Source organism: Silurus aristotelis, assembly GCF_946808225.1.
Source record: "Silurus aristotelis genome assembly, chromosome: 2".
In the NCBI taxonomy this organism is placed as follows: domain Eukaryota; kingdom Metazoa; phylum Chordata; class Actinopteri; order Siluriformes; family Siluridae; genus Silurus; species Silurus aristotelis.
The window spans coordinates 1,104,435-1,116,808 of record NC_139575.1 but is presented as its reverse complement, the minus strand read 5'-3'; the positions used below and the strand labels follow the sequence as shown (position 1 = coordinate 1,116,808).

The window sequence follows — 12,374 nt, the reverse complement described above, 5'->3', positions numbered from 1 at the left end:
TCTCATTCTCTCACATACACAAACACGTTTATATGATTTTTTTTTCAGTCCCTCGGCCTGACCCCAACACCCCAAGGCCAGAGGGCCGTCAGATAATCCCAGTGAAGGGAGAGCCCTTGGGTGTGGTCAGTAACTGGCCCCCAGCCCTGCAGGCTGCACTGGCCAGATGGGGGGCCACTCAGGGCAAAAGCCCTGCCCTCACAACACTGGATATTACAGGAAAACCACTCTACACTCTCACATATGGTAAAGGAAACATTTTATTATGAGTAAACCACATTTTTCAGTGTGTAATGTTTGGTGAAGTTTCTTCTTATGTTCCTGCAGCTTTAGTAAAATATCTTCACATATTTTTGGTCTCTTTTAGAGCAAAATATTTAAAAATTCATATCCGGAGTTCTGTAAAGCTACTTTGTGGGAAAAGTGTGATATAAATTTGGGTTGTGTTTGAAAGGGAAACTGTGGAGTCGTGGTGTTAAACTGGCCTACACCCTCCTGAACAAACTGGGAACTAAGAACGAGCAGGTGCTCAAGCCTGGGGATCGGGTGAGCAAACACACAATATTACTAAAAAAGTCCAAGGCCTAATTAGAAATCTCTAAATCTAGAAATGGGTGGATTAAAGCTGTCTGATATCATGATCGATTTTCATTAATTTCTCCAGGATTCTTGGTCATAGAGACGTTATGATATAATCAAAAATTGTATAATAAATCTATATCTTTTTTTTTTTTTTTTAATCTCTGTAATTGTGTTTAAACATGAATATTGTTTACTGATGGTGACTTGCTGTTACCCCCAGGTAGCACTTGTGTACCCAAACAGTGACCCTGGAATGTTTTGGGTGGCATTTTATGGCTGTTTGCTTGCAGAGGTCATTCCTGTGCCAATAGAGGTGCCGCTGTCTCGCAAGGTAATTACAGCATTATTCACATAGAGTTACTGCCCACCCTACAGCACACCATACTGCCCAGTTAACTGCCCACCCTTCAACACACCCTACTGCCCAGCCTTCTGCCCACCCTACAGCACACCATACTGCCCATTTAACTGCCCACCCTTCAACACACCCTACTGCCCAGCCTACTGCCCACCCTACAGTCCACCCTACAGTCCACTCTACTGCTCAGTCTACAGCATACACTAAAGTCCACCCTACAGTCCACTCTACTGCCCAGCCTTCTGCCCACCCTACATCATACACTAAAGTCCACCCTACTGTTCACCCTACAGCACACCCTTTAACACACCATACTGCCCAGTTAACTGCCCATCCTTCAACACACCCTATTGCCCAGCCGTCTGCCCACCCTTCAGTCCACCTTACTGCCCACCCTACAGTCCACCCTACTGTCAGCCTTCTGTCCACCATACAGCACACCCTATAGCACACCTTACTACCCACCCTACAGTCCACCCAGTAGTTTAACCTTCAGCACACAGTAAATCCCACCTTTCAGTGTGTGTGTGTGTGTTTGTGTTAAAAGGATGCAGGCAGCAGTCAGGTGGGCTTCCTTTTAGGAAGTTGTGGTGTGAGTCTTGCCCTGACCAGTGAGATCTGCCTGAAGGGTCTACCAAAGACCTCCACTGGAGAAATCCTGCAGTTTAAAGGTCAGATTCTTGCAACTTGGCAGTGATGGGATTCAAACTCACAACCTTCCAAACAAGAGCTCAATGTATCAAGCACTGTATGTTTTTCACAGGCTGGCCGAGACTGAAATGGGTGATCACTGACTCGAAATACCTCACCAAACCTTCAAAAGACTGGCAGCCACACATCCCCACTGCTAACATTGACACGGCCTATATAGAGGTACAGCTTTAACACTATTTTATTTTATACAACGAAAGAAGTGTGTCGTTTTTTATTGCTAGTGATAAACTATATTGGCAAAAGTTTGTAGACACCTGGTACAGTGTGTGTACTTTTTAACCATCGCATTTCACATTCAGTCCCAATTTGCTGTTATAATTCCCTCCACTTTTCTGGGAAGATGTTCCACTAGATCTTGCAATGTTCTTGTTTCCATTTGTGTTCATCAGCCACCAGGGTGTTAGTGATGTCAGGTAGTGATGTAGGTGAGAAGGTGAGGAGACCTGGGGTGCAGTCAGATTTTACATTCATCCCAAAGGTGTTCAGTTGTTATGAGATCAGAGCTCTAGGCCATTCAAGATCTTCCTCTTCAAACCATGTAAATGCCATCTTTATGGAGCTGGCTTTGTGCACAGGGGCATTGCCATGCTGGAACAGGTTTGGGTTTACAAGTTCAAGTGAAGCAAAATCTTTTATACAGAATCCAAAGCCAATACATTTGTGTGCCTCCAGTGTTGTGGTAACAGTTTGGTACTACATATGGCAAGAAAGGTCCAGTGTCCCAATACTTTTGATTATATAGTGTATTTATGTTTAAATTAGGCTCGAGTATTTTTACATATATAAACGTTCTTGATTGAATTAAATATTTTGATCTGTCTTGATTTCTGATTGAATTTCAGTATAAGGCGAGTAAAGAGGGGACCGTGGTGGGCGTGGCCGTGTCAAAGATAGCCATGCTAACACACTGCCAGGCGCTTTCTCAGGCCTGTAACTACTGCGAGGGTGAGTCTCCAAAACACTCAGTCACTGGAAAGTGTCTGAAATCAGTCAGCTTCACTGGCAGCACTGTGTGTGTGTGTGTGTGTGTGTGTCTGTGTGTGTGTGCCCACAGGTGAAACACTGGTGAACGTTTTGGACTTTAAGAAGGACATGGGTCTTTGGCACGGTGTCCTCACAGTAAGTGCTTGGGTGTAAAATGCGTTATATTCAGAAACACAGAATGTATTTAAATATGCGCATGTTAATGAGGGCACCTTAGGGGCAAATACACTGAGTGCGCTATATGTGCTTACTACATGGGGTATAAGATAAATAATTTATCTTCTGTGTGTGTGTGTGTGTGTGTGTGTGTGTGTGTGTGTGCGCGTGTGGTTGCGTGTGTGTTTGTTTGTGTATGTGTAATAGAGCGTGATGAACCGGATACACACAATCTGTGTTCCATATGCAGTAATGAAGGCGTGTCCTTTGTCCTGGGTCCAGCGTGTTCACATCCACAAAGGTAATTACACACACACACACACACGCATGTGCATACACACACACTTATACACATAATCACACACATCCACACACACACTTACACACACACAGTTCAATTTAATTAATTTGTTATTTTTGTAGCTCTTTTTACAGTGGACATTGTCTCATTGTCTTTGCACAGATAAAGTGGTTATACGGTAATATAAAACAATGTGTACATTTATTGCATAAGTTTGTTCTGTATAATTGTTCATCCCTGATGAGTGAGACGGGGCGACTGTGGCAAAGAAAAACTCCCTGAGAGGGTATGAGGAAGAAACCTTTAGAGAAACCAGACGCGCGCACACACACACACACACACACACACACACACACACACACACACACACACACACACACACACACACACACACATACACATGCACACATGCACACAATCAAAGCTTCCGTTTAAGACATGTTTCTGTGTGTGTGTGTGCGTGCGTGCGTGTGCGTGCGTGCGTGTGCGTGCGTGCGTGTGCGTGCGTGCGTGTGCGTGCGTGTGCGTGCGTGCGTGTGTGTGCGTGTGTGCGCGCGTGTGTGTGTGTGTGCGTGCACGCATAGCACGTGTTGCATTGGTGAAGTGTCGTGACCTGCACTGGGCCATGATGGCACACAAGGAGCAGAGAGACATCAGTTTATCATCACTGCGTATGCTGATCGTTGCTGATGGAGCCAATCCTTGTGAGAACACACACACACACACACACACACACACACACACACACACACACACACACACTTGCTGTTCATGTCAGCATATTAACTTATAAATGCCATTACCTACACAGAGGATTCAATATAATTATTATTATAGTCTTTTTTCCTCTCTTTTTTCTGTCTTTCCTATTCTTCCCCTCTCTTCTCTCTCTCTCTCTCTCTCTCTCTCTCTCTCTCTCTCTCTCTCTCTCTCTCTCTCTCTCTCTCCCTCTCTCTCAGGGTCTGTGTCGTCTTGTGATGCATATCTGAACGTGTTTCAGGCTCATGGGTTGAAGCCGGAGGTGATTTGTCCGTGTGCTACGTCCCCTGAGGCCATGACTGTCGCCATACGCAGGTGTGTATTGAGCAACCACACAACTCTCCGCTAACACACTGCTACACATCACTACAGCACAATACACACTGCTACACATCACTATTCAACACTACACACTGCTACACAACACTACACAACACTACACCACACTACACACTGCTACACAACATCACACAACACTACACACTGATACACATCACGATTCAACACTACACACTGCTACACAACACTACACCACACTACACACTGCTACACAACATCACACAACACTACACACTGATACACATCACTACAGCACAATACACACTGCTACACATCACTCACTACACAACCCTACACACTGCTATACATCACTACACAACACTACACCACACTACACACTGCTACACGACATTACACAAGACTACACACTGATACACATCACTACAGCACAATACACACTGCTACACATCACTACACAACACTACACACTGCTACACATCACTACACAACACTACACACTGTTACACAACATTACACAACACTACACACTGATACACAACACTACACACTGCTACACTACACACTGATACACATCACTACAGCACAATACACACTGCTACACATCACTACACAACACTACACACTGCTACACAACATGACACAACACTACACACTGATACACAACACTACACACTGCTACACAACACTACACAACATTACACACTGCTACACAACATTACACAACACTACACACTGCTACACAACACTACACACTGCTACACATCACTACACAACACTACTTACTGCTACACAACATTACACAACACTACACACTGACACACATCACTTCACATATACAAGGTGATATCAAAAGTTTGGAGACTCGCTCTGTTTAAAAGAAAGTACTTTATTTATTTACGTTTCCACACAAAACATTCCCCTTGTTCAGCAGTACAGCGCTCCAGTATTCTTCTCAAACGTGTCCTGCTCTTCTTTTCGAAGTGTCAAGCACCTTATCCGATTCCCACCATGTGTTCCACAACAGTGTAAAAACTGAGACCTTTGTGCTGAGTCTTCATCTTGGGAAAGAAGGTGAAGTCCACAGAAGCCAAATCTCATTGCAGCATCTGTGATCATATAGTAGACGTGGTAACACGTGAGTCAGAACAGCACCAGTTGCACGGCTCCCGATGTACACAGGACGATGTCTTTTGGTAGGTCGGTGCGCCCTGTGACTGTGCGTGCAGCTTAGTGCTGCCATCTGTTGGTGTGTTACAAAATTAGTCTTGAAACTTTCTGATACCACTGCGTACATTACTTGCTGAACCAAGATGGTTATTACAGCATATAACTTGCTGTTTCACTTTTTAAAATAAAGAGGCAAAAGATTCCAGAGTGACGAGGCATCTGGAGATAGAAGGATTTGTAGCTAAAAATAAAAACCATAAATAAAATCAGGATGATCTGTTTAGAAAAATAGATTAATGGTTGTGAAAGAATTGTGCAAAGCAGAAATAACGCATTAAGGCATTACCCTCTCCTCCTTGTCAATCACAGTGATATCAGCCAATCAGTGAGCTCGTGTGTGAGGAAGAGGGCTTTTAGGGTTCTTTCTGTGCAGGATGAGCTGCAGGTTGAGATGATGTGCTGCTTTATCTTCCTCAGCGTAAAATGTTCTTTCTGTTATAATGTAAATTGTATATGCAGACCTGGAGTCCCCGGGGCCCCACTCCCTGCCCGGGCCGTGCTCTCTATGACAGGTCTGAGTCACGGGGTAATCAGGGTCAACACAGAGGACAAGAACTCCGCCCTCACTGTACAGGATGTGGGCCATGTGATGCCTGGTGGTGAGTGACCTGCTGTCTGGCCTTTTCTAGGAAGGTTTTGGATCCAGAGTTTGTGTTCTCTATTTAAGAAACAATGAAGTACAAACTTTTGCACGGTATGTGTTTCAGCATTGATGTGTATCGTGAAGCCGGACGGGCCGCCGATGCTCTGCAAGACCGACGAGATCGGAGAGATCGTAGTAAACTCTCGTGCTGGAGGAACCTTGTACTACGGCCTGCAGGGAGTTACCAAGAACACATTTGAGGTCTGGTTAGACACACACACACACATACACACACTCACACACACACACGCACAACATACACACACACAACATATACACACACACACACACACAACATACACACACACCATACACACACACACACACACCATACATACACACATACACACACACAACACACATACACACACATATACGCACACACACATACGCACACACACACACACACCACACATACACACACAACATACACACACACACACAACATATATACACACACACACACACAAACAACATACACACACACACAACATATACACACACACACATACGCGCACACACACACACACACACACACACAAAACATATACACACACACACACAAAACATATACACACACACACACAAACAACATATACACACACACATACACACACAACACACATACACACACACACACACACACACACACACAACACACATACACACACATATACGCACACACACACATACGCACACACACACACACACCACACATACACACACAACATACACACACACACAACATATATACACACACACACACAAACAACATACACACACACACAACATATACACACACACACATACGCGCACACACACACACACACACACACACACAAAACATATACACACACACACACAAAACATATACACACACACACACACACACACAACATACACACACACACAACATATACACACACACATACACACACAACACACATACACACACACACACACACACAACATACACACACACAACATACACACACACCATACACACACACACACACACACACACACACACACACACCATACATACACACATACACACACACCATACACACACACAACACACATACACACACATATACGCACACACACACATACGCACACACACACACATACGCACACACACACACACACACACACCACACATACACACACAACATACACACACACACAACATATATATACACACACACACACACACACACACACAACATACACACACACACACAACATATACACACACACACACACACACACAAAACATATACACACACACACACACAACATACACACACAACACACATACACACACAACACACATACACACACATACACAGACACACAACACACATACACACTCACACACACAGACATACACCACACACACACACACACACACACACACACACACACATATACATATACACACACACACATATACACACTCACACACACACACACACACACATATACACACACATTCACCACACACACACACACACACACACACACACTCACACACACTCACACACACTCTTGACATTTCTTTAAAACCTGCAGGTGATCCCTGTGAACGCGAGTGGAGCTCCTATCGGGGAAATCCCATTCGTACGCTCAGGACTGCTTGGGTTTGTCGGACCGGTAAGAGTCATGTAAATTAAATCATAGAATTAATTCATTAAGACTTTACAATTACAGTGGAACCCACTGATCTCGCCCTCGGTTCCCTCGACAACCCTATTAAGTCGCCGTTTTTGAAGTGGAACCGCCAAATTCTCGCATTTTCTAATAATTTTTTATCGGTTATGTCGCCGAACCCTGATATCTCGAGCACAATGAGGGAAAAATTGTGCTTTTTTTCTTTGGGAAGAAAAGCGCAGCCGTTGAGAGAGTGCCGGTGGAAAGACACGTACCGGGATACGCATGCGCGATAACAACGACCGCCGTGAACCAACATATACCAACAATAACGGACAGTGAGAGTGTGGAAGTTTAAATAGGAGCTGGTGGTGATGATAAACGAGCACCAGATGTGCGCGATTGAAGCCGGGAGCTTCAGAGAAAGCAGACGAGAAAACACCTGACACGCTGAAGGGGGCTGAAGGGGGCGTGGCAGGTGGATTCCTGACAGATAAACATGTACTGTATGTATTTTTATAGCATGACTTCATCAAACACATCACGGCAACGCTGTTGTGTAAAAACCCCTTCAGAAACACGTGCATGCACATTCTCATTTATTAACGCACATCATGTACATAAAGAAATTAATATACTGCACGTTAATATACTGCCGCCATGTTGATTTTCGTTTATCTCGATCATCAGTTACCTCGATGCTTTTTGGCGACCCCCTAGGACATCGACATAACCGGGTTCCACTGTATATATATATTTAGAGGGCGGGGCAACACATGACCTCAGGCTTTAAGGTGAGAGGTGGGAGTTTAGTGTTTAAAGTATTGGACTTTGGATCCAAAGGTTGTGAGTTCAGATCCCAGCCACACCAAGCTGCCACTCCTGGGCCCCTGAGTAAGGCCCTTAACCCCACTGCTGCTCAGTTGTATTAATGATATAAATTTCTCTGGATAAGAACATTTGCCAAATTAAATGTTAATGAGGAGACGGCTGGCAGGTTCACCACCAAAAAAAAAAAAAGGCTTTCAATCAAAACCACGGCTCCCACTCCCCTGTAGAGAGAATTGGGCTGCATTTTTTACTTCGCTCCGGTTCCAGTTCGTTCCACTTGGGAATCATCATCACCAGAGACATGGGGCCACCTTTCTCCATGGTTTTAGAAGGTTGAGATGGTATATCTGAAGTACATCGCTTTTATCTCTGTGTCTAACCTCGTGGTTGAGTTCTCCGACTCATAATTTAACCTCAAAGGGTCTTTTCCACTTGTGCTTGATGTGGGTAGTTATATGAGTACTTTCTCTCCTGAGCAACAGCAGATCTGCCCAGGCTTCCCTCTTAAAACTGTGATATCAGGATCAGCTTCCTGTAGGGAGGAAAACACAGGCACAGACGTGTTCGGAGGCGGGAATAGTGGCAGAAGAGTGTCTCAGGGGAATTGATCCCTGTTTCCAAAGCAATGGGGTGGAAGGAGGGTGTTGCGAGGGAGAGATAGAAGGAGTGAGGGAATAAGAGAAAAACAGTAGGGCCACCTCTCCAACAAATAGTCTTCAGGAGACTAAGTGCTTCAGCACCATCAGGTTGATGATCCTGTCGACGTCATGCTCCTTCTCCAGCAGACACTTCCAGCTCAGCTCAGCTCACAACCTCATTCTGCCACAATCACAATTTTGCATGAACATATACTTTTCCATGTTTAAAGCACGTCTCCACCACATGGGTGTGTATCGTAATATTTGATCCCTCTGGCACTTGGCCACACCCCCTCTGTCACCACAGCCAGGTTCTGGTTAGTTAAATAAGTAATGTAATTACACAATCCAGATACTGAGGTATGACAGGAGTAGGAACAGGAGCTTTGAGGATTTGGACTGAGGTTAATATCAACAGTCTGCTACACTGACTCAGGACTACAGTTTGCTCTGATCTCCATCACTGCACCTCAACATCGTTTATCTGTAATAAATGGACATTCGGTGGAACCCAGATGAGGATGAGGTTCCCTCTTGAGTCTGGTTCCTCTCAAGGTTTCTTCATTTTGCATCTCAGGGAGTTTTTCCTTCACCACAGTCTCCACCGACTTGTTCATCAGGGACAAACTTACACTTATAAAGAACTTATTCATTTTTATCACCACATGATCTGTGTGAAGCTGCTCTGAGACGATGTTCATTATTAAAAGCTCAAAACAAATAAACAAATTAAATTGAATTACACTGTGTAAAAGTCTCATGGTGGTTGTTTCAGGGAAGTCTGATATTCGTGGTGGGGAAGAACGAGGGCTTGCTGGTGGTCAGTGGGCGACGCCACAACGCTGATGACCTCGTGGCTACGGCTCTGGCTGTGGAGCCGGTGAAGACCGTGTACAGGGGCAGGTGTGTGCTCTATACTGACACCCAGTGGTCAACAGGATGAACTTCAGAAATGAAAGATTGAAGATTGTTTATACACTTTTTCCAAATGTATGAAATGAAAATGTTGCGTTTTTATTGCATTTATTAACATAACTATGCAGTAATATTTTATAACACACACACACACACACACACACACACACACACACACACAGGATCACACCCATTCAGTCGGCGGCAAATGTTTTTTGAACAATTTTTTTTTCAAAAATATTCATATACATGTTTGTGGGACCTTCAGCTTTGTGTCGTATAGTGATTTGTATTTCTGTGTGTGTGTGTGTGTGTGTGTGTGTGCAGGATTGCAGTTTTTTCAGTGACAGTGTTTTATGATGAGCGGATTGTGATCGTAGCAGAACAGAGGCCTGAAGCGAGTGAAGAGGACAGTTTTCAGTGGATGAGCAGAGTGCTGCAGGTCCTCTCAAATTATATATTAATCCCCATATCCTCATTTATTTGAACCCCACCTCCTAATGTACTTTAACTTTGCCTCCCCGTTTATTTTGATCCCACCTCATATACTTAATTGCTTATCTTTATTTATATTAATCTCACCTCCTTGTTTACTTAATCCTGCTTTCTTATTGGCTTTAATGCCACCTCTTCATTTACTTAATCTAGCATCCCTACATCTATTAACCCCACCTCGTTCTTCTCTATTTAATCACATCTTTTTATTGCCTTTAATTCCACCTTAGTGGAGTTGGTGCATGTATAGCCCAGGTTAAAACATCAGAAGAAAGTCAGAGTCTAGAAAAAGGTTCTCAGTAAGAATGTCCTCAGTAAACACTCTGACCTTTCTTTAACACTGGTTGCTTTATTTTCTGTGCTCCAGGCCATAGACAGCATCCATCAGGTGGGTCTGTACTGCCTGGCTCTGGTTCCTGCTAACACGCTGCCCAAAACTCCTCTGGGTGGAATTCACATCTCCGACACTAAACAGCTCTTCCTGGAGGGGGCGCTGCACCCCTGCAACATCCTCATGTGCCCCCACACCTGCGTAACTAACATGCCCAAACCTCGCCAGAAACAACCAGGTCAGTGTGTGTGTGTGTGTGTGTGTGTGTGTGTGTGTGTGTGTGTGTGTGTGTGTGAATCACGAGGGATCTGGAAGCCCTGCCCACGCAAAAACACTGTTGTGTGTCATCAAAATATTAAAATTGAGAATTCGGTTCCTTCTCACTGTAGCACACATCATCAAACTTGATGAAGCTCCTCCTACATGGGTGGAGCCAAGTGATACATCCAGCAGGTGCTGATATATCAGTGTGTTTCTGCCTGGGTGAGTGTGTAAAGTGTATTGTTTGAGTTTTTTTTAGATCTTCCATCTTCATGTGTTGTGTGTACAGTGGGTGTAGGTCCTGCCTCCATCCTGGTTGGGAACCTGGTTGCTGGAAAGAGAATCGCTCAGGCAGCGGGACGAGATCTGGGATTGATTGAGGACCAAGACCTGGTCAGGAAGGTAGGGAGAGAAAACACACCTCACACACTTACTGTAACCTATAAAAAGTGTTTTCTACCCTACTGGTCTTCTCTACAATGTGTGTGTGTGTGTGTGTGTGTGTGTGTGTGTGTGTGTGTGTGTGTGTGTTTTAATGCCTTCCTGGGGATGTAGCTGTGCATGTGGCCCACTATGATGGTAAGAAACATATATTGTTTTTTTTAGTGTGTGTTTGTGTGTTGCAGGTGTGTGAGTAGTAGTGCAGGTGTGTGTGTTTATTAGTGCAGGTGTGTGAGTATTAGTGCAGGTGTGTGTGTTTATTAGTGCAGGTGTGTGAGTATTAGTGCAGGTGTGTGTGTATTAGTGCAGGTGTGTGAGTATTAGTGCAGGTGTGTGTGTATTAGTTCAGGTGTGTGTGTATTAGTGCAGGTGTGTGTGTATTAGTGCAGGTGTGTGTTCATGTGTGCGGGTGTGTGTATATTAGTGCAGGTGTGTGTATATTAGTGCAGGTGTGTGAGTATTAGTGCGGGTGTGTGAGTATTAGTGCGGGTGTGTAAGTATTAGTGCGGGTGTGTGAGTATTAGTGCGGGTGTGTGAGTATTAGTGCAGGTGTGTGTATATTAGTGCAGGTGTGTGAGTATTAGTGCAGGTGTGTGTGTATTAGTGCAGGTGTGTGTGTATTAGTGCAGGTGTGTGTGTGTGTATTAGTGCAGGTGTGTGTATTAGTGCAGGTGTGTGTGTATTAGTGCAGGTGTGTGTGTGTATTAGTGCAGGTGTGTGTGTGTATTAGTGCAGGTGTGTGTGAGTATTAGTGCAGGTGTGTGAGTATTAGTGCAGGTGTGTGA

At 44.4% G+C, this 12,374-nt stretch overlaps 1 protein-coding gene across 4 annotated transcripts in view; it reads left to right on the top strand.

The window, feature by feature from the left end:
• Positions 1-12,374, top strand: part of dip2bb (disco-interacting protein 2 homolog Bb) — a 61,139-nt gene that overhangs the window by 20,878 nt on the left and 27,887 nt on the right. For 2 of the 4 annotated variants that reach the window (XM_083562433.1, XM_083562434.1), the window contains 18 exons: positions 49-246; positions 455-546; positions 803-913; positions 1,488-1,611; positions 1,704-1,813; positions 2,497-2,599; positions 2,709-2,773; positions 3,002-3,095; positions 3,680-3,799; positions 4,055-4,169; positions 5,841-5,980; positions 6,089-6,225; positions 7,600-7,680; positions 9,922-10,049; positions 10,389-10,503; positions 10,924-11,125; positions 11,438-11,550; positions 11,704-11,727. In XM_083562433.1, coding sequence (XP_083418559.1) covers positions 49-246; positions 455-546; positions 803-913; positions 1,488-1,611; positions 1,704-1,813; positions 2,497-2,599; positions 2,709-2,773; positions 3,002-3,095; positions 3,680-3,799; positions 4,055-4,169; positions 5,841-5,980; positions 6,089-6,225; positions 7,600-7,680; positions 9,922-10,049; positions 10,389-10,503; positions 10,924-11,125; positions 11,438-11,550; positions 11,704-11,727 — 2,072 coding nt within the window. The remainder of the gene's footprint in view (positions 1-48; positions 247-454; positions 547-802; positions 914-1,487; positions 1,612-1,703; positions 1,814-2,496; positions 2,600-2,708; positions 2,774-3,001; positions 3,096-3,679; positions 3,800-4,054; positions 4,170-5,840; positions 5,981-6,088; positions 6,226-7,599; positions 7,681-9,921; positions 10,050-10,388; positions 10,504-10,923; positions 11,126-11,437; positions 11,551-11,703; positions 11,728-12,374) is intronic. The other 2 variants (XM_083562436.1, XM_083562435.1) reach the window with 1 other exon arrangement.